Genomic DNA, 24,635 nt, shown 5'->3' with positions numbered 1-24,635 from the left:
TAATGGCAAATCTGGCCCTCGCTGTTGTATACTGTTACTCACTGACAATTGGAGCAATACAAAGCCAAAATCCCCAATCAGTTTACTTTAGTTTGAGGTATTAGAACGTTGGATGAGTAATATTTAAACGAAGCTTCATGAAATTTTAATGAAAAAAATGTAGGTTTTTGATTCTTTAATTTTTTCTCTGACTGAGGCTCTTTCCGAGCAGTCACTGTGATAAAAAATGCTTTACAGAAAGAATATTCCTAATCAAGCTTTGCAAGTTTATTAAAAAATATTTTAATCAAAGCTTTGTGGAATTAATGAGCTAACTGAAGGTTTTGATCCTTTTGTTATTGCTCTGAACAAGGTTTTGCATAGCCAGTCACTGATACTTGAGGTTTGTTATGTACATCATGCAAAATAATGTTTTTGATTATTAAAAACTAATTTGAAGCCAAGTTCAGCGAAGAACACATTGTAGTCATTGTAATTTTAAATATGTTTCGGTGATAAACCACTGTATTTATTGATTTGCTATTGTTTACAGTTTTCACATAAATTAAATAAATGTCTTTTTGGTCATATTGTCATACTGATTTAATACTAAAATCAATAATTAGAAATGTTGATTGGTATCAATTTTAGATCAATTAATTTTGAACATTTCTGGGCTCACACACTTGTTGAGTCAATTGGTTGAAAATTTTTTCTCAAAAATGACCCGTATAAGAATGAGATGAACATTTTTGCTTCAGCATTGACAATTCAATTTCATCATTCTTTATTTAAACTTGAAATCTTTGGACTTTGATTGGTATATTATTTTAAATCCCATTATGTTCGAATAGTTCATGCGCAACAAAGAGTAAAACACCCTGTGAAGTAAGCTCATCAAGCTATGAAACAAAAAAAATCAGGGAATTTTCTTTAGAAGGGAATAGTAAAATCAGTTTTACACTCAGTATTGTGGCCCCGAAGTCCAAACCTTGAAACATTTAGACCAGGGGTGGGCGCGGTTTTTAAAAGAGGGGCCAAAAATCTTGCCCACTTAGACTGGCGGGTCATGAAAGTATGACGTAGAAAGTTACATTTTATGAACAATATCTACAGTATTACAAAGCAAAGTAGGAAAACGAGACACCTCTCGCCATAACTAAATTTAACCGCAATCTCAAGCAATTCCTTGAGCTATTTTTAGCAAAAACATCAAAATTTGATGACATCAACGGGCCGGATTTGGCCCACAGGCCGTACTCTTCCCATGTCTGATTTAGACAATGGAATGGTCATAACATTAATTTTAGGTAATGACATTTTTTATTCAGCAATTCTATATCTTTTGCTTAGGATTTCAAAAACTAAAAACTGTCATTTTAAATTCATCTATGTTCCCAACATATGTGAAAATATGATAGTCCAGGTCCCAGTGCTGTTTCCACATATGATGCCAATGCCTGATCTGTTGCTGATTTCGCTATTTTAATTCAACTTCGAAATATTTTATATTTCTTCGGGTAAGCTTTGAGGTTTTGCGCAATGGCTTTTTCTTTTTTCTTTTTCAAATTTTTTTTACATTTTGCCCAACGAGATTATCTTATTATGATTTAACATTGTGCTTGTTCAATATAGATCAAAGATTTGCGGCTGATTGGAAACGAAAACATGGGAGTTGGAGGTTTATCCTCAGTTGGACAAATACTTTCCAATCAATCCTGTGTTGAATTGTTGAACATTGGCAACTGTAACCTGTCATCAGATCAATTACAAGCTTTCAAATCATCCTTGGGAAATAACACAGAGGTGTGACACAATGATCTACTTATAGTTACTTTCCTTTAGCTCTATTATAGGATGGGATTAGGATAGGATTTACATATTTATCCCTGGGGAGAGAAAAGCCGATAAGACGGCTTAACCATATGGCAAACCACGGCCTTTCTTCCGGTTACCAGTCCATGTCGGGTATGGAATTAGTTTTAGTTACCGTATATGCTCGTTTTACCGCCCGATCTTGATTAAGGGCCCGTTTGAATAGCCGCCCGTGTGAACAGAACATAAAAATAAATAAGGGCCGGTGCTCGAATACCCGCCCGATGTAAAAGCTGATTTTTCAGCGGCAGAGAACAATTAGGAAATAAGAAGCGCCTTTGTCACAACGGTGTTGAATTTTAAGCGCCGATAGATACCACTCACGCCTTAGGCGTCCAAGTACATAATAGATAGCATTGATCATGTACAGTGGCGCAGCCAGGGCGGTCCCCCCCCCCCTTCGAATTTTTTTGAAAATTGAAAAAGTCGCGTATTGCGTATGATTGCGTTTTGCTAAAATCGCCAAATGTTTTCATCGTCGTGACGTGTTATTTAGGCCGTAAACGCCTTTACGTTGACGTTTATTGTCACTAAATCACAAATTTTCCACAAATTTGTACCATGATAACGATGTCAATTATTTTGTTACTTGCACGGAATTGTGCATCCGGTGAGATATATATTATACGTTCATCGTCGGCGAGATTCTAAAGACAAATTAATGAATAAATCCACGACCTAAATTATTTGAGTGAAAAGCGGCAATATAAAATACTGAAAAAAAAAACGTAAACAAGTGTTGTTGTGGCTCGCGACAGTCTAAAAACGCTTTCCTAGGCATTGAAAATCGCAAAATTTTGTCTGCCTACGGCACACATTTTGTTCGATCCGCGTTTAGAACATATTGTGACTAGAATCGAAACACAGTGAATTATGAGCGGGATTTACCTTGTTGTCCATTACTTTGAAAATTGCCGTCACAAATGTTCGTGTTAACATTAAACAAGGTTGAGAACGCGACTTTTCCCGGTTTGTGATGATGTATAAGATAATTAATCTATAAAGTACATTCGAACAAAATTTATTGTACTGAAATAAAATTTATCAGTGAGAATTTAATGCAGAATTACGGATTTTTCGGAACGTTTTATCTTAGAAAATAATCGGAGTGGCAGTATTGCGATTGAAAGAAGTCAGTGTTACAAGTACATCTCAAATTTGTTGAATTTGCAAAAAAGCAAAAGTACGGATCAAAACAATATAAAAAATTGAATACATCAGGCAGTTTATCTCATATTTTTATGTCCACAGATCACCGTGGTATTTTAGAGAAGTAATGTTTTTATTTTGACATAAGAAGTCGCAACCGCTAGTTAGTTTGGGCACAATTAAATTAATATATAAGGACATTTTCGAATTTCGTAGTTGTCATGGATTGAATAATTTAAGCAACAGAAAAATCATTATACGCTGAAAAGGCGGCTTATTTAACCAGCACGTAATCGCCGTGACTGTTACACACGGTAATTGAAATTTCCGATTTTGAAACCCCTCCCTTTTGGGAATCCTGGCTGCGTGCCTGATTACGTAACACCATGGTTCTCAAACTGGGCGTCGCGACGCCCAAGTGCGTTGTTTCAATATTGATAGTGCGTCGCAAAACTTTTCTTCTTTTGTGGATTTGTACTTGCGGTTCGTAGAAATAGTCAAAATTTTCATTATTCTCGTTTAAATCATATTTGAGAACTGGAAATAACAATATATTAATTATTGTAACGATCGAAAATAACAAGCGCCTGTGCTTGAAATAGGGTGGGTTTGAATGAGGGTCCGGTTAGTGAGTTGGTTGAAAAAAATATGGGAGTGGGAGATTTCATGAATAACTAAATGCCTTTTTGGTCATTTCGTGAGATTTGCCTAATATGATAATTTTTGAAAAAAAACTATTCTAAATTATTTCTAAAATCAATAACTTGATTGTAATCAATTTCATTTTAATTAGTTCTGAACATTCCTGGGCTTCAGTGTTTACAATTAGCGCACTTTTTTGCGAAACATGCGAGGCACCTTTGCATTTATTTTAGACCCTACAAAATCGCATTTTTTATTTTGTTTTTGATAGTAAAAGTTTTAAAGTTGACAAATAATTTGCGTTCAAGTATGAAGGTAACAAATGAGCTGCATGCGAGTAATTTTATAACACAATTCCGCGAAACATAAGCGGAAATTATAAGTTATGTGGTGTAGACATGGGAGATAAAGCTTTTGTATTAAGTGCAAAATTCTTGTTCATATTATCATATTTAATACAACCATTCCGATTCCACTTCTTCCGCACAAATGCTCGCCGGTGTCGGCCAAGTGTTGAAATGGGCATTTCTAATAACAAGATTGGTCATGTGACCAAAATGCACGATTTACTATTGCAACAATATCTTACTGTAAACATATAGATTGAAAGCATAAGTTTGTCGGGTCCTCGTTCCTAGCTTTGTGAATTTATTAGAGCAGTGGTTCCCAACCTTTTCTTGCCTCGCGACCCCCTTTGGACATTTTCCAACATGCCGCGAGCCCACGACCCCCTTCAAGGTATATGCTGAATTTAAATTAGTAGACCCTACAAAAGAAAGGATATTAAGCTTTAACATGTTTTTTTTCTTCTGAATAGTCATCTTGAATCAATTCAAATACTATCAATTATTTTATTATCTCGTTATCCCAAAAATTAAATATAATACCTCTCCTTGAGTGCACTATCACTATTCACTACTATTTTTTGAGTACCGTATTTTTGGCTATCAGACCGAGTTTCAAGATCCAATTTTTTTTATTTGGGGGGATTAGCTTTCAATGCAAAATACCGAGATTCTATATCAGTCTGGGTCGTACCAGAAAATACGGTATTGGAAATGCATAACTTGTACATTGCGTATGATTGCCTTTTGCTAAAATCGCCAAATGTTTTCATCGTCGTGACGTGTTATTTGGGCCGTAAACGCCTTTACGTTGACGCAATGCAATACTTGTACATGTCTGTTTCATGTATTCATTTCAGAAGTTTGCTTTCTGTGGACTTTAAATTTCCAGATTGGCAAAACATTTGACATTAGAAGATGAACACGAGAGCGCTTGCAGTTGCGAAACTTATACGCAACACTTAAAAAATGAACATTCCCAGGCGAATATTTTGAAGCTGGCTTGGCTTTAAAAAAATTTTCGAGCCCGGAAAGTTTCTCGTCAAATAATAATCCAACACATGTGACACCAATGGCAATGATTCCCGAAAGGGGAAGAATTTTGCCCAAGGGAGGAATTTTTCCGTTCCAAGGGAGGAATTTTAGTTCGAATTAAGTACATATTGTGTTGCACAAATATTTAGTTTTTCATATTAAACTGTACCAAAACGGAAATGTGACTTGCGTATTACATCAGCAGGGTCCAAGAGGTCCATTAAAATTGAATAAATAAAGAAGTTTTATTCATAGAGAGAGATGGAGGAGTTTAGAGGGGTGAATTTAGTAAAAAGAGGGGAACCACAGACTTATAGTCAACTTAAAATGCGCGCTGTCAACAGTTAAGATCTCATGGTGGTACCTACCTCAAACCTTAGTTTGATTCTAGGATTGGTATAAATCAGAGGTGACGAACCTGCGGCCCGCCAAGGAATTTCATGCGGTCTGCGAACCATTCAGGCGATTCAGTGTATGTTTGGCGTGAAGTCATAAACCTTTAGGGACTGCACAGATAAAACGGGAGCACCTGTATTTCACTGGCAACGCTATTTCCAATACATCTTGTTTTGCTGCATCATCGATAACTTTAACAATGGATAATAACAAAATAATCTTCGTCTTGGCCTAATTACACAGTCTTATCGACGAACGCATAGGGATTAATGGATGAGGAGTAACCTTACTAGTGAAAATGTAATGTTTCAGCGCACAATACACGGGATATTTGCAAGTAATAAAAAGTTTATAACTTCAGCTCGATGATTAAAACAATAGAATATATTGAAAAAATGTCTACATTTCAAAAATCGGTTAATCGCCACAGGATGGATTCTTTTATAATTTCTGTATCCAGAGTTTAGCGAAATACTGATCTTTTGTACAAAGCCCTCGCCAGTAATGCAAAAATGTGAATTTGAAAAAAACACCAGGTTCTGAACTCACCCTAAAATCGTAACTAGATTATTTCTAATTATTTGTAATATTGAGCGGAGGTGGTGGTGTTTTTTATGGCGGCGGCATTGTACAAAAGATCTCCAAATACTTATTTGAAGTGTTATTAACTAGAATTTATCAACATATTAACCCGACACAAAATGTCATAGAGGAAGGTTAGGTAAGACTTGAAATACGTTCAGAGGGGCCGTCAGAATTACCAAAAGGTGGGGGGTGGAAGCGGATGAAATCAGGAAATTTCCATGAAACTATCTGTGCAATTAGGCAGGCCCTTGTGAAAAAAAACCACTTTTTCAACGAATAATGTTTTATTTTTGTTATGTTATTGTGTCGGGTAATAATTTCGCAATTGCACAAAGTATGCAATTGACGACTAATCCGAGTCTATTTATAATTTAATTGTGTGCCTAATGTAATCTGCGGTTGCGTCGACAAAATGACAACCCTACTTCGAAATATCACGGCGATCTATGGCCATAACATGCGTTTTCAACTGCCCAATTATAGTTAGTTTTGATTCGTATTTTTGCGATGTTACTAATTATGCAAATTTAATCGGTTCAATTTTTCCGTCTATAAATAAATTTATTTTTCCCACTACTGATTAGGATAGATTGCAATATTGCCGTTAGAAAAATCCCAAGATCTTCTATGACTCCCAGAAAGTATATTTTGATTTAGTACATTAAGAATACATTGGTATATCAAAAAGACATATTCAACTCCTCGACATCCTAGCGGTACTTCTGAAGTAATCGTCTGCATTACGTCACTCATTAAAAGAGCCGACTTTTCAGTGGATATGTAATGATTTTTCTGTTGCATTGAATATTCAACCCGTAAACAATACGGATATTTCAAGAAATGGTTGCTCTGTTAATATAATTGTGATTATTTTAATCTGGGACTGTGTTGACGAAATAAAAGCATAACTCCTCAGAAAATACAGTGGCAATCTGCCCACATAAAAATGTGTGGTAAATTGGCCGCAATGACAATCCGTAAACAAAATATGTCATGTTCTCTGTTTTATTTTTAGTATTTTATATTGCCGCTTTTCAATCTAGAAAATTTGGGTTGCGGATTTACGCCTCCATTTGTTTTATCATCTCGTCGCTGATGATTAGAATATAATATTAATAACTCAGTGTGTGAGAAGCAAAGAAAGTACCTAATTATGGTTGTCCTCGTGGCCCAAGACTTATACCGAGAAAAATTTGTGATATAAAGATAAATGAAGTCCAAAATAAAGATGTTCACGGCTTATTCATTCTTGCAAAAATTTTAAAAGAGGGGTTTTATTCATGAACACCCTGGCACAGCCCTGAACCCTGACACTTTCTAACAAGCACAATGCCTTTTCGAGTATAGATTACTCGTCTCTGTCTCTCTCTTTTTTCTGTCCGGTAATATTCAATCTGTGGCAACTACAATAAATCAAAATGTCTCTCAATTTTACTTATTTGGGTTCAAGGTAACTCTCTGTGCGGCGACTCATGACTAAATAAACTCATCGCCGATCTAAAATACCATGCCAATCTACGGACATAATAATGCGAGGTCAACTACCCGACTATATTTAGTTTTGATATATATTGCGCTTGTGCGAATTCGTTATTGTCGTAGAAAGATCTAGCTTAAAATCCAAGAAAGTATATTTAATTAAGTACAATTAAAATACATATAAAGTATATTAGCAAATCAAAAATACATATTCATCGCCCAATAATCTTCTCGGTGCGGCTCCTAAGTCAGTCGTCGAGATTTCGGCACTCCTTAAAAGAGCCGCCTCTTTCAACATATATGTAAGGGTTTTTCTGTTGGATAAAATATTATATCCATGATCGATATACATATTTAAAATGGTATTGGACATAAAAGGGTGTGGCAAATTGCCCGATTACATTTTGTTTTGATTCGCATTCTTGCGAATTAGACCAGTATTAGCTGTCCCTGTAACTCTTACTCTCAATTAATTTTCACCCTTTGAGTAATGAGTAAGTCTGCGTCCTACAGAAAAATATTTATTTTAAGTCTTTAGTTTTAGAACACTACAGGTGTGCCACAGGCACAAAGAGTTTATGGGATTCTTGATTCAGGGAAAATAAACAGCAAAATAAAGATTTTTCCAGTCTAAATTAGATGTCACGCTGGCAAATACAATCCGAGATTCCAACAAAATGCAATCGTAAACGTCATTAGCGACTTTATTTTTCAGCAGTCAAGGGCCGGGTAAAAGTCCACATGCATAATTACTATTGAAAAATAAATGGCTTTTTCATGCTGAAAATGTGCATGAATTCATTTGCACTTCTCCATTTTATAAACTGTATTTTTGACCTGGTGGTTGTCCAAAGGTATTGGTAGTGAATTTTGGAGACGTTGGGCAAACCAATGAGTCTCTAATTGTTGTGTATTTTTAACACACAGTAAATTATTGATAATCAATAGTGATGAAGTAAACAATTGATTGAAGTTTTAAGTGTCTTACGTTTACGGCAGAAAGTACATTGAAGCGCAAAATGCATACGTTTATTACGGGTTTAGTTTTACTTAAAACTTTGTTTGACCAGGTATTGCAAACCGAGTGGGAAAAGGAGAATGTATGATGACCAGTATTCGAGTATGGCTTTATACATAGGACAGTAAATGGCGAAGTAGTACTCGAATGCAATTTATGCCTAAACAATCTGAGCAATGACGCTATGAGACCAACACTCTTACAGCTCCACCTTCTTATAAAGCAACCTGCCCATCACAAAAGCATTTTTCAAAGCAAAAAGTTGGGGGCGCAAAGTTTGTAAAATTTTCAATAGGGGACGAGGTTTAAAAAGTTTAAGAACCACTGCCTTAGAGTGAACACTGCTAGGCTCACACACTTGGTGAGTCAATTGGTTGAACAAAATCTGAAAAATGACTCAACTGAGAATGATCTAAACATTTTTTTTTCTTTCATTTTAATCTTCGAAATATAGAGTTTTTCGTTATTCCTTCTTATACATCAATGCTTGTTGTAGTCAGGGCGAGTTCAGACAATGAGAGCCAGCCCCAACCATTGATTGTTAGATTTTCTATTTTTTACATTTTTCATAAATTATTTAAATGCCTTTTTAGCCATATTGTGAGATTTGCTTGATGTAATAATTTTTGAATGGAACTATACCAAATTATTACTAAAATCAATGATTAGAAATGTTGATTAAATCAATTTTAGATCAATTACTTTGAAGATTCCTGGTCTCAGATTCAAATTCATGCTCAACAAATTCAGATTCATTATTTGAAGGTTCTTTAGAATCCACTGTGATATCATCGTAAGCCATTCTATATTCAGTGTATATTAATGTTTCTCAACCTAGAGGTCGTGATCCAAAGCTAGTTTGTCTGAAAATTTTCTTCGGGTGTATGTTTTAACAGCAAAGACCTAAAATTTACTAATTCACATTCTTTAGTTCTGTAATTTTTATCGTTTTTTCTATAATTGGTATTGAATTGTTTCTCAATAATAATTGTATATGTCGAAAGTATCACCACGTAAAAAACCCACATGCCATTTTATATTTGAGTATATCCTTGGGTCGCAATATTTTACAAAATTTATTTAAAAAAAAAAAATTGGATTGGTGGAAAAAAGGTTGGTAATCACTGAACTATATGTCATATATAATTTTGTAATTGTGTAAAATTCAACATTCTAGTTGCAAGCAAGAGATGTGCTCTAATCACCCAAGTAGATGGGATAGCAGATTCATTTTAAAATGATTTATGAAATTTAGGCTGTGATAAAACGTCATTGCACTGGAAAATCTTTTTCTATTTGTGTGAAGTATATGAGTGTGACGGGGTATGGCTAAATTGACAATTCAAATTATAAAAAGAATTATCATTGCATGTTTTGAAATATTTGGTCTACAATAAAAAAGATCCAAGAGAAAAATTAGTTGATCTATTTTAGAAACTTTTCTCATTCAACAAAACAAATCATTATAGAGTAATAAACAATTTAATTAATTTAAATTACCTTAGTATACTATATATTGTCTTTAAAAGTAAAGGGGTACATTTTTGATTTGGATAATAATGAATAATAGGTCAAATTTATTTGCCGAGGTTTGGCTTGAGACTAGATTTAGCCTACCTTGCATAATTCTGGCGGTTGCTGTGGTATTCTGTTACTTACTGACAATAATAGTAATACAAATCTAAAATCCTCAATATTTTTAACCTCAGTTTGAGATATCAGAACCTTGTATGAGTAACATTTAAATGAAGCCTCTTGGAATTTTAATGGAAAAAATGTAGATTTATAAAATTCATAAAAATTCAAATTTGAATGCTGAGGTTCGCCTTGAGCCCCCTAGGCTTAGCCTACCGTTCATAATTCTAAATCTGACCCTCGCTGTAGTATTCTGTTACTCGCTGACAATTGGAGTAATACAACGCCAAAATCCCCAATCTTTTGATTTTGACCTTAGTTTGAGATATCAGAACCTTATATGAGTAATATTTAAATGGAGCTTTATGGAATTTTGATGAAAAAACTGTAGGTTTTTATTCATTAATTTTCTCTCTGAGCAAGGCTCTTCCAAGCAGTCACCGGGATAAAAAAGCTATACAGAAAGAATATTCCTAATCAAGCTTTGAAATTTTAGTTAAAAATAATTTAAACAAAGCTTTATGGAATTCTAATGGATTAACTGAAGGTTTTGATCCTTTTGTTATTGATCTGAACAAGGCTCTGCATAAATAGTCACTGATACACGAGGTTCGCCATGTTTATCATTTTATTTAAGAAATAAAATAATGGAATTTTTCAGAAAAAACAATTAGCTGTCATTGTGTATTAAATGCATAGGTTTCGGAGATAAAACAATGGATTAGGTGATTTTCTATTTTTTTTTCAATTTTCAAAAAATAAATCAGGATCGCACAACCTTTAATACAGGAGGGTTGTTGAAATCGTGGACAGCACTTTTATTTAACATAGGCTTTCTAGTAGTTGCAGACACAAAAATTGTCAAATGGTTTGTTCGCTTCGCACAAGCTAGCTGTTATGGCCCTGTAACATTTAATAAATTGGATTCAGGTATGGGCTTTGCAACGCAAAGGGTTTTGAATTACTCGCATACCTAGATTAAACTAACTTTGAAAACTCGTTTCGAGAACCGCACACCATTCAGAATGGCACTTCTTCGTGGGTCACACAATTTTTTCTTGTTGGCCGCATTCATCTCGCCGGCCGCAGATTGTACACCCCTGAATTAAACAAAAGCTTTTTGGGTCAGATTGTAAGATTTCAATAGTCCAATATGAAGTTTTTGTAATAAAAGAGCTATTTTATATTATTTTTAAAATCAATAATTAGAAATGTTGATTGCACTCAATTTTAGAACAGGTAGTTTTGAACATTACTGGGTTCACACACTTAGCGAGTCACTCGGTCAATCAACTTTTCAACCAGCTTAACGTCATCTGGAGTGTGATCGCAAGTACATTCCTAAAGCTTAGCTTGATGATGCCAGTGGATGAATATTAAGATTTCAACATAGCTTACAATTTAGTGCTGTGAGCTTTATTGAATTCTATATATGGTTGAGAAGTTTGAAATTGAAAAAGATATTTACAGCTTTTCATAAAATTGAACATTGCAATTCAGCTGGATTAAAAGTGAGCAAATTTTCTTCAAGTCAAAGAATTCTAAATATTGGTTAGCAATTATGTCAAATATATTGATGGCCATGAAATAATAATTCATAAGCCACAATTAACATTAGTATACCTAACAGTACAAGAAATACATCTTGCACCGGATATGTTTGAATTAACAAATTCTGAATACTATTTACATTTGAACATTTTTTTAGCAATTTTGTATTTGTCTTATTAAACACCTTAACGGATCATTCAAACTTGCTCTCTTCATTATAAAATAAAAATATCCCACTCTGGTCATTCAACATTATAATAAGTGAAAAAGTAAATACAATACCTAGCTATTTGAGCAAAATTTTTATTAATATTTGGTTTTTCTGTTTTGTGAGAGACATAAAGAGGCTTCAAATAGACACAATAATTTGGATAGGATAGGACTTACATATTTATCCCAGGGGAGAGGAAAGCCGATAAGAAGGCTTATCCATATGGCGAAACACGGCCTCTCATCCGGTTACCATTCCAAGTCGGGTATGGGATTAGTTATATTGTTTGTTTTCGGAAGCATGGACTTGGTGGTGGAGGAAGCCGTAACCGACCAGCGGTTACGTGAACCACCCAACGACGACGAGGAGTCCAGCAATCCTCTCACACATAACCATCCCTGCATGGGATTCGAACCTGCAAACCCCACGCAGAGTAATTAGAGGTGCGGTGGCGAGCGTATTCCTAACGCTTAGCCCATTGAGCCACACCGCCACGCTGATTCTAAAATATGCCAAATAGTGTATAGTATTTTTTTTTTTATATGACTTAAACATAATATGATGAAACAATATACAGGTTAATTTTTATTATTAAATCCTGCAAGATGTGTTTCCACAACTTTACTTTTTATAAGGCTCAAGGCTAGCAGCAACTGATATTCAGTAATCTACTACTATATATTAGAATTTAGCTATATACCGTAACTCAATTTATATATATATCATATATTAGTTTGGACTATGGCTCAAACAAAATTGTTTTGTGTTAAATATAATTTGGGGAAGATTTATTGAATACATAGATATGCGAAACATCATACCGATTAAATTTACATAATAAATTCCTTAAAATGTGTTTTCGTGTCTCTAGTTTGAACAAGGTTCCAGGCAAGTGGCAACTGTGATTCAGTGAGATACTACTATATATAAAACAGTTGTTCCCAATCATGGCTAGTGGATGTGGCCCTTTCAGGAGACTGTTAGCACTCATGAAGCTACTCCCCCCTCCCCTTGTTTACCATCCCAGTGGTATTTAATTTTGATTGGTAGATTTTGAATCCCATTATGTTCAAATAATACATGCTCAACAAAGAGTGGAACCACCATGTAAAATGAGCTTATCAAGCTATGGAATTAAAAAAATCAGTAGGTTCATCTTGTAAATTGATTAGTAATATCAATTTCACCTTCAGTATTGTGGCCCCAAAGTTTAAACTCTACAACATTTAGACATAATGGTCATAATACTAATTTTAGTTAATGACATTTTTCATTTCAGCAATCCTATGCCTTTTGATTAGGATTTCAAAAACTGGAAACTGTCATTTTAAATTCAGTTGTGTCCTCAACATATGTGGAAATGTGACAGCCCAGGTCACAGTACTGTTTCCACCCACGATGCCAATGTCTGATCTGTTGCTGATTTTGCTATCTTAATTTACCTTTGAAATATTTTATCTTTGTATTTTATATTGATTCGAATCGAATCGAATATTTTCGCCGAATCGAACCGAATAATCGAATATTATTGCGCAATAGTAAATCTGTCTCTATTATACAATAAACGCCTGCCCTTCGATGTTGTGGTAACGTATGTGCAGTTACATCAAAGGAGATCACACGCTTGTATGAACTGGTCAAAAAAAATTGGAGAACTCCAAAATTTGGGTCTCGAAAACTGTTGAGTGTTAAGAGTAAAAATTGCACTATTCAAAAATTGCAATCTCAATTTTGATGGATTCAGTTTTAGTAGGACATATAAAGCCTGTAGATGCTATTTTAATCTTATTCACTAGTCTTATGTTTTTTTGTGTAAATTTCAGCAAAATAATAACAACCATCAATATAGATAAAACTGTTGCTCAAGTTCAAAATTGCATTTAAAAATTCCAAGCTAGTTTGATGACAATATTATTTGAGGACTATAATATTGTTAGTGTACAACAGCCATCAAAATGCAAGAGTGCAATTATTTGTCTTGGTATATAAATGGATAATACAGTAATGCCATCATGAGAAATTTCAAATTCCATTTAAAGAAGGTATTGCCATCATAAGGATCCCAAAACGCCTGTTTCAGCTTTGAGTTGCCTGTACCATGTTCCTATGATAACTAACTCGACAGCTTCAAATCGATTCTATTTATACAACTATCGTTTTCTAAATTGTCTCCTTTTTCTCCTTGTTCTCTCTCAAAAACGTCACGATCGACTATACCTTGTTATGATGACCACGCATGAAATGGCTAATCACGTGCCACCGGGCGGGCATTAGTAATGACATGTTTATCACAAAATGAAGGCGAGAGAAATATCGGGAAACCAATTAAGCAAGTCGGGAGCGAGAGTGGTCTGAGCTCGGAGCGACGCCGCTTGCCCGATGAAAAACATCCCGTAAAGGTGGTTTCCGCTTTATGTACCGGTACCTAATTTTAGCGATTCGAAAATTAGCCAAAAAACGATTCGAATAATTTGCGATTCGATTCGATTTCGAATATTCGGTTCGCTTGGACAGCCCTAGTTATCAGCGCATCGGGATAACGATAAAATCTCCGATGGAAACTTAAATAATATTTAAGATCTATTTTATACACTATAGAATCTAGAGCCATTCGAGAAGTTTTGATTTGCGACGCATTATTGTTTGATAATATAATGTAAATTTGGTCAGATACACCACCTACTATTCCCATCGTTATTTTGCCTATTCACTAAAGCAGAAAGAGACCTGCGACCCCGGGTCACACATCTGGCCATAAGACAGCGTCGTTCGACCGACTGCAATCTGCTCTGCAGATGGTTTTGGGCGAGAAGTAGGGCTGGAAAATACAGGGAAAACAGTTTAGCCGTTAACAGGACAAAATTAACCGGTTTATCGGTTAACCGCAGCGTGACGTAATAATCTATGATTTTAGCTTATTACATCAATGGTTACAAAGCAATTTTGCATGATCTTATCCCGGTGTCTCTCAAAATTATTCACGAATCGAGATAGTTTCATGATCAATCTGCTTCAAGAGATATGCATCGTGCTTCGGGCATATGGAAAAGTTTTAGTAAACCCCGATTCCGTTATTAAATTTCATTTATGTGACAAATTTTCAGTGCTCGATGTGCAAATCCTACTTTGAGATATCATAAAGAAAAACAGCTTCTACTGCGCACATTGAATAGACGATTTTGCAATAAAGTCGTGAACAATATATATTCTTACCGAAAACTGATTCTGAATTTATCATTGTCCAATTTCCATAATCAGCAATCTTGAAATAAATCGTGACCGTTATTCATCTAAAATCGATGAATCGATTAACTGGTTAACCATTCCCAGCCCTAGCAAGGAGCTTGACTGGGGCATTACATCTCTCAAAGAGAAACGCAGGTGTCCCAAGGTGAGCACAGCGACGACGGAAACCTCACATAGAGCAAAAGGAAGGCATAGAAAATAAAATTTGATTAATGTTTAATGGAATATACACAATTAAAAGTTTTACTTTATCATATAAAGTTTCGTATAACCTTTCCGGTGGGATTGTATTCAATCCATGACAAAGACAAGAATGTTTTTCTATTCTTATTTAATTGTGTTTAAGCTAGCTTGCGGTTGCGTCGACAAAATGAAAGCATTACTTATCTAAAATACCATCTGCGGACATAATATTGTCATCTGCGGACATAATATTGTAAGCTAAGCTGCCCAATTGTATTTAGTTTTGATACATATTTTTGCGATCATGCGAATTTGTTATTGCCGTTAGAAAAATTCTAAGATCCGCTATAAATCCCAGAAAGTATAATTTGATTTGGTACATTAAAATACATGAGTATATCAAAAATACTTATTCAAGTCCTCGCAATCCTAACGGTGCTTCTGAAGTAATCTTCTGCATTACGTCACTCGTTAAAACAGCCGACTTTTCAGTGGATATGTAATGATTTTTCTGTTTCATAGAATATTCGATATATAACCATTACGAGTATTTCAAAAAATGATTGCTTTATTAAAATAATTGTGATCATTAATCTACGGCTGTGTTGACGAAATAAAAGCATATATATGTTCTCAAAAAATAACGGTGGCAATCCACCGATATAAAAATGTGTGGTAAAGTTCCTGATTATATTTTGTTTTCATTCGTATTTTTGAGAATTCTACAAATCTAAGCTGTTTCTGCAACACTTAATTAACTCAGATCCGTCGCAATGCTACCACTCAAATTATTTTTAGGATATCTTTTTCATGTGCGGACCCTGATGCAGACTTCGGCAACAAGATTTATATATAATAAAAATATTTAAATATACTTTACATTAATTCTCCTATATATGTCAGGCCCGTCGGAAGATTTTGAGAACAAAATAAGTGCCGCAGGGACACAAAATTTTGTGATTTTCAATGTCTAAAAAAGCGCTTTAGGCTGTCCGGGGCTATCCTAAAACAAAATTTGTCATGTTCACCGTTTTATTTTTAGTATTTTATATTGCCGCTTTTCAATCTAGAAAATTTGGGTTGCGGATTCACTCCTCCGTTTATATTTAGCATCTTGTCGTTGATGATTATACTAAGATTATAATATAACTCAGTTCTGTGTGAGAACAATAAAAAGTACTTAAAAAGTAGTTATGGTCGTCCTCGTGGCACAAGACTGAGATCGTGGCAAATTTGTGATTTAAAGATAAATGAACTCCGAAATAAAGATGTTTATGGCCTTAATAACACCACATGCTGACGAGAATGATTAGCGAAGATTTAACAAAATGAAATCGCATGCGTTACTAGCGACTTTTTCATTCTTCTGAAAATTTCAAAAGAGGGGTTTCCACCCTGGCACAGCCCTGAATATATCCTTTCTAACGAGCACAATTCCTTTTCGAGTATCGATTACCAGTATATTTAAAAGAGTTAAAACAGGAACTCGCACCCAACTCGCTAAAATCAGCCGAGGCCGCACTTTTTTTTACACATGCGAAGCATAATTTCCTTACAGTGTATGCTGTTGGTCTCACACACTTGGCGAGTCACTTGGTTGAAAATTTTTTAAAAAATGTCTCATCTGAGAATAATGACCTGATTTTAATCTTCGAAATATTGTAATATTGTGTTTTCCGATATTACATTTCATACACCAATGCTCGCCGTGGTCAGGGCCAATGGCCAATTTAGACAATGAGAGCCAGCCTTAGGCTATGCTATTTGTGAGGCCTTTTTGAACTATGATATCATAAAGGTTCCATATAATTCAGTGTGATGTCAATATAAGCCCTTGTATGTGTAGTGTGCATTACGTCATACATGAACTTTTGAATTGTGTGGAATACGACATTTTAGTTGCAGGCAAGAAACATGGTCTAATTTCATAAGTAGATGGGATATCAGGTTTATTTTAAAAATGCTATATGAAACTTAGGCTTTGATAATGCACCAGAAATCCTGTTTACAACTGTGAGAAGTATATGTGTGTGACTGGGAATGGCCTAATTGATGGTTCGAAAAAACATTGAAAAAATTATTGCTGCATGTTTTGAAATATTTGGTTTACAATAAAATAGATCCGAGATAGTAAAAATATTATAATTTTTAGAAAATTCAGTTTAGCTATATATTGATACTTTTCTTAGTAAATGAATCAAAGCATTATTGAGTAAAAAATAGTTTTAATTAGTTACTATATATTGTCGTCAAAATGAAGGGGTATAATTTTGATTTGAATAAAACTGATTAATAGTTCAAATTTAAATGTCAAGGTTTGGCTCGAGGCCCCTAAGATTTAGCCCACTTTGCATAATGGTAAATGGCTGTTGCGGTAGTATTCTGTTAGTCACTGACAATAAAAGTAATACAAAGCTAAAATCTTTTTAACCTTTGTTTGATATATTAGAAAGTTGGATGAGTAATATTTAAATGAAGCTTTATAAAATTTTAATGGAAAAACTGTTGGAAATGGAAAAATATTAATGAAACTAAACATTGCAATTCATCTGGATTCAAAGTGAGCAAATTTTTTTCGAGTCACAAAATTAAAAATATTGGTTATCAATTATCCATGAAATAATAATTCATAAGCCACGATTAATATTAGTATACCTAAGGGTTGAATACAATAAAGACATCTTGCACCGAAGATGTTTGAACTAACAAATCCTGAATACAGTTTGGATTTGAAATTTTTTTTATTTGTTCTTAACAATTTTGTATTTGTCTTATAAAATAGCTGAATGACTCGTTCAAAGCTGCTTTCCTCATTCCATCTCGAAAATCCCACTTTGGTCATTCAACATTATAATAAGTGTAAAAGTAAATACAATACCTGACTATTTGAGCAAATTTTTATTAATATTTGGTTTTCTGTTTTGTGAGAGACATAAAGATGCTTCAAATAAACACAATAATTTGATTCTCAAATATGCCAAGTAGTGTATAGCTTTTTTTCTTTTATTATTATTCCTGTTTGATATAACTTAAACATAATATAATGAAACAATAAACAGGTTAATTTTTAATATTAAATCCTACATGATGTGTTTCCACAACTTCACTTTTTATAAGGCTCTAGGCTAGCAGCAGCTGATATTTAGTGAGCTACTACCATATATTAGAATTTAGCTATATAACTCAAATTACTATATATATATTATATATTAGTTTGGACTATGGCTCAAACAACTTAGGATTTCAAAAATTAAAAACTATCATTTTAAATTCATCTTTGTTTCCAACACATGTGAAAATCTGACAGCCCGGATCCCAGTGCTGTTCCCACCTTAGATGCCAATGCATAATCTGTTGCTGATTTTGCTTTTTCAATTCAATTTTGAAATATTTTATCTTTCTTTGTCCAAGATTTAAAGTTTTGAGCAGTGGCTTTTATTTTTAAATGATTTTTACATTTTGCCCAACGAGATTATTTTTCAACAATTTTATTCTGATCTAAAATCATTTTATGTTTCATTATAGATCAAGTGGTTGTATCTTGGAGGCAACACAAGCATGGGAGTTGAAGGTTTATCATCAGTTGGACAAATACTTTCCAATCAATCATGTGTTGAATTGTTGAACCTTCAAAAATGTAACCTGTCACCAGATCAATTACAAGCTTTCAAATCATCCTTGGGAAATAACACAGAGGTGTGACAGAATGATCTACTCATAGTAACTTTTTCTTTAGCTCTATTATATAGCATTATCTGTAAGGTATTGTTACTTGCATTTCGTTGAGTAAACTATCATGGAAAGTTGAATAAAATGAAGGATTCTTAACTTCATCTAGAGATAAATTCATTGTTTCCCTGATTGGGCAATTTTGGTAAAAAGGGAAGGAACATCTAACTACCGGGGCATAATTAGGTTAACAATATTGTTTTGTGGAGAAGATTAATCTTAGAAATATTGTAATAATTGGGTTTTCTGTTATTGTATTTTATACATTTATGCTAGTTGTAGTCAGGGCGGGATTTAGACCATGAGAGCCAGCCCTAGTCTTTATCATTTGTGAAGTGCCTTTTAAAATATGAAGTCATAAAAGTTCCTTACAATCCACTGTTATGTTATCATAAGACAAACTTAGGCTGTGATAAAACCTTATTGCACCAGAAAACCGGTTTCTAGTCATAAAAATTATATGCGTGCTAAGGGGAATGGCCTAATTGCGAATTTAAAACATTAACTAAATTATCATTGTATTTTTGAAATATTTGGATCTACAATAAAAAAAGCTTAGTATTAATATAATCATTTTTAGATGAATTAAATTAGCTATATGTATATCAAATCAAAAATTTTTTATAATAAAAAAGTAGCATTATTGAGTAATAACTATTTCATTAATTTAAATTAGTACGGTATACTATATATCAGGGGTCACCAACCCGTTGCCCGCGGGCACCAAGTCGCCCGCAGGGACCATATGAGTCGCCTGCTGGTCTGTTTTAAAATAACTGAAATAACGGCGCTCATCAGTAAGCTACATCTATTAATTAATTTTATTCTTGCTATTCTTGTCTAAACTTTATATGAAAAATGGAAATGACAATATATTAATTGTTGGAACGGTCAGCCTTTTCTATAGGTGACATCGGTAATGAGCCATGTCATTCCAATTATGACATCACACACAGTAGGTCAGCTGGAGCCATGCGTGTCAATCATTTCTAACCTTATTTAATGGAACTTGGACATGTCAAGAATTGTTGAGCAACGTTCAGCCTTGATGTGGGACAGCTGGAGCTTAAATTTGTAACACTGCTAAATGACCTCCACCTCAAAGCCAATCAGGGCCGTCACACTTTAGGGCTCTAGTTGACACAGAAAGTGTCGTGGTGTATGAACAAGACTCACTCAGAGTTTCGGTGTCATATTGCAAACCAGATACAACACGGGTGGAGAACATGCAATACCAGGTTTCCCACTAGATTTGGTCTGGGTTGGAAATATGATATTCACGATTTGTTAGATGTGTTGGTAAAATATAACATTTGATAGCACAACTACTTTTGATAGTTTCATGAATAATTAACATTATCAGTGTCTCTTTGGCTAAATACCATTAATATCAAATTGGCTCTTCAGAAGAGCGCTCTTAGCTTAGTCGGTACCCAGAAAGTAGCCCACTGCTTTATAAAGGTTGGTGGCCTCTGCTATATATTGTCTTCAAAATTGAAGGGGTAGAACTTTGATTTGATGAATTTTTGTTCAAATTCATTTGCCGAGGTTTGGCTTGAGGCCTGGGTTAAGCCTACTTTGCATAATGGTAAATCTGGCGTTTGCTGTAGTTACTCACTGAGAATAAGATTAATGCAAACATTAAAGGCCTCAATCTTTCTAACCTCAGTTTAAGATATTAGAACCTTGTATGAGTATTATTTAAATGAAGCTTTATGGCATTTTGATGAAAAAAACTGTAGGTTTTTAATTCATTAATTTCTCTCTGAGCAAGGCTCTTTCCAAGCAGTCAATATGATAAAAAAATACTCTACCGAAAGAATATTCTTAATCAAGCTTTGCAAGTTTATTTAAAAATATTTTAAACAAAGCTTTCTGGAGTTATTGGGTTAACTGAATTAATTGATATATTTAACAACTAATAATTTGATATATTTAACAGTTAACACAATTAATATATTTGACAGTTAGTTACAATAAAGACAATATCTTGCACAACCAATGATTGAATTACCAAATTCTGAATACAATTTAGATTTGAAATTTTTTTTTTGACATTCCTGTATTTGTCCTATAAAACAGCTGAAAGAATCATTCAAACCTGCGCTTCTCATTATAAAATAAAAATTTTCTACTCTTGTCATTTAACATTACAATAAGTGCAAAATTAATTATAGTAATTGACTATTTGAGCTAATTTTTAATAATATTAGTATTTTATTAAATTAATCAAATTAATCAAATTACTGTATTAATTATATCTTAAATTATATCAGAATTTTCCAGTTTGGAAGTCCCTACCGAATTTATTACACCCTCATTTATTTACGAGGACATGGGATTTAAACTTGAAATCTTTGAACTGTGGCACAAACATACTTGATATATCTTGAACATAACTTGGTGAAGACTTAATGACTACGTATTACATGAAAACTCAATGCAGTTTTATATATCAAAGTGTTCAAGATGTGTTTTCATGTCTTTAAATAGTAATTTCTTCATATTGTGCTTTCTTATCTCTATTTTGAACAAAGCTTTATGCAAGTGGCAACTCATATATGTTGAAATGATACTATTAAAAACGAATGAAGTTATGGTTGAATTATGTATTTCTGCAGAAGTCTGACCTTGGTCCAATGAAATATAACAGAAATATATTTGTGTGTTACAAAACTTTTGAATCCCTAATTATTTAAATGTGTATAAAGATAAACATACACATAACCCTGGAATTTATTCAATAGCGTTTCACTATGAACGTCTCACTATTTTTAATTCTTTAGAAGCCAATGCCGTCATGAATTGCACTTTTGGCACACTATTTTAATTTCCCATACTCCTCACCCCTTAAAAAGCCTGGCTGCGCCCCCTGAGTCTAATCGAGTGTTGAGGGTTCAAAACTACAAAAGAAAAACGCTGCGCATAATGAATACGCTTGATCAATTGACATGGCTTGCAGCATTTCAATTTCATCCAATGGTGATTTTTTATATTGGGGTCGAGTTGAAAAATCGAAAAAATATTCTGAAATATAAACCATAGTAGGTGCTTGCAATTCCTCTCAATAGTGATTTTATATCTATGTATATTGTATTATATATATAATAACGTAAAATCTCCCAGATTTTAGAACTTAAAAATTGAGCAAAGGCAACAGATTAAAAAAGTTTTGATTCTTAAAAATTTATATCTACAATCAAGTTTGAGTGGATTTGGTTTTCTGGAAATCTGTGTGAAAATATCTATATTTTCATAGCTTTAATCTAGTCTGGTGTTATGAGACTTGACTCAAGTCGAGTTCAAAATTAATTCTAGTTTTAAATCGATAAGCAATTTTTGGATGGTACTTATTGTCACTCAAATCTTATAGTGATAATTTATAGTGAGCTTATAGTGATAATAACTTGAAATAGGCCCTGTTAATATCAAAGTAAATATATATTGAAATATGTTGTTCAAAAAAAATTCAATTTACATTTTATCTTTATGATGTCATAATTGCTCAAGTGTCCATTGTTGTGAAGTCAGAAAGATTGTGTGTTTCGGTAAAGTTCGTGTAGTTTGTTTTGTTTTTGCATTCAATAGATAGGTATATGAAATATTACTTGCATATTTGACATCAAAATTTAGGAGTATCCGGGAAAAACTTTTTTTCAGGAAATAACGTTCATAATTCTATTTTGATTCACAAATGAACCAATTCTAAATTTCCTTACAGATCAAGGAGTTGTGGCTGCATGGCAACACAAACATCTGTGTTTTAATAATAGATTTCAGGCCAATTTGTTTGTATAAAAATTTGTTTGAAATATTTAATGATAAACTTGGATCCTATGAACAATTCGTTTATTTTTTTCGGCTATCTTCCAAGCTCAGTTAATTTTGCTTGAAATTATAAAACAAATAAGCAAAGTATCCTTCTTTTCTTGAGCATTCATTAAATATATTTTTCAACAAAATTTTTTATTTGATACTTATTCACACCTTTCACTCTGAGCAAGGCACGTATAAGCATCCACGGATATCTGTAAGGGTTACTATTTTTTGAAGGCCTGGAATTTTTATTCTTCGGCATTACTCACTCAATTTATTACACATTGTGCTGAGTGGTTGCCATGGGATTTAAATCCGAGGTGTGTATCTTGTGATGCAAACATATTCAAGTCTAATGCTTTAACTGCTATGTCATCACACTCATGTATGCAAACCTAAGATTCTCGTGTTGTCCTATCATCCTAAAAAGTTGCTTTTTGGTGAAAGTGTTCATGAGTAAAAACATGAAAATCAAATTGCAATTATGGAGCAGATTTTGAAAAAGAAATAATGAAAAATAATAACAAATCCAAAATTCTATTTATTTCCAACAATACAAATTTTATATCTTCACGACCGCATTTAATTTATTATGGAATTTTTTTTTATCTGTGTGCACTCGTGGGATGGCATATTGCAATTTTTCACTCATGATAGCATCATTAATGCTCACTGGTGCACCCAGGGATTGAAAAGTCACTACAGTATATTCTCGCATAATATTGCGTACAGATTTCACAGGGATAATATTGTTAAATCGCCAATTGTTTCGTTATTGTTTCATTGTTATTCAAACACCGATATTATGTTGGTAAACTGTATTTTTACTAATTTTCCTCATCTCATATTTATTCAAGTGCGATCAGGCTCCTAATATAATTAAAAGAGTCAATCTGCAACTCGAATTTTTGATTGAAAATATTGGAGTGTTAAGACCAAAAAGCTATTCTAGGCATTGTAAAATACCGAAATTGTGTGTGCATAGTCCCACGATGTGTTCCGTCGGCAAATATACTATATTCACTGTTGAACAATTCAATTAGCCATTATTGAATTACCGCAATGCGGCACTCAACGTTTCCCTTTTAATAATTCTTTCAATAAATATGGTATTGTTCCACAATGGTATGTACTTTTGAGATTTTTCCTCGCAGACATTAGAATTTTTTTAATCAATATCTTTATAAAAAAATGTCAGTCAGTGTTGCAAAAACAGATCAAATTTGATGAATCCGCAAGATCAGAAAAATGCAAATCAAGACTGACTATAATTTGGCAATTTATATTGTATTTTTATGACTGCTAATTGTAGTATTTCAGTACCATGGTCCGTGGTATTTTAGCTCAGTAATGCTTTTATATTGTCACCAAAACTGAATATAATCGAGCAGTTTTCCAAGCATATTCATGTCTGCAGTTTGGCATGGCTTTGTTGTAATTCCTTAATGGTTGGCAGCTAAGTATTGTCAGCTATGCTGAATTGTGCTTTGATCCAATAGCATTGCTCCAATTTCACTGTGATGAAGGAAGAATATAATTCCAGCTTGATTATTAGCTTATTTACCCAAAGGTCAAACAGTCTCTCATCTCCTCACCAGTTATTGTGTGAGCATTTCAATGTTTCGTTCAGTAGTCTTGTCTTCGAGAATCTATTTTTTGCTCAAACTCCAGGTTTACAAATCTAAAGATAGGCTCAAAATAAGGCTATGGTCTAGAGATAAGTAAATTGCCTCCATTCAATTCTTATAAACACAAATTATTT

At 33.7% G+C, this 24,635-nt stretch overlaps 1 protein-coding gene across 1 annotated transcript in view; it reads left to right on the top strand.

Annotated features, from left to right (window-relative positions):
* Nucleotides 1-24,635, top strand: part of LOC120332063 (uncharacterized) — a 57,344-nt gene that overhangs the window by 21,575 nt on the left and 11,134 nt on the right. The window contains exons 3-4 of the mRNA XM_078113461.1: nucleotides 1,615-1,785; nucleotides 18,854-19,024. Of these exons, the coding sequence (XP_077969587.1) occupies nucleotides 1,615-1,785; nucleotides 18,854-19,024 (342 nt within the window). The remainder of the gene's footprint in view (nucleotides 1-1,614; nucleotides 1,786-18,853; nucleotides 19,025-24,635) is intronic.

Source organism: Styela clava, chromosome 6 (genome assembly GCF_964204865.1).
Source record: "Styela clava chromosome 6, kaStyClav1.hap1.2, whole genome shotgun sequence".
Taxonomy (NCBI): domain Eukaryota; kingdom Metazoa; phylum Chordata; class Ascidiacea; order Stolidobranchia; family Styelidae; genus Styela; species Styela clava.
Note: the sequence above shows the minus strand (reverse complement) of the source record. Positions and strands in the feature narration are given on the sequence as shown.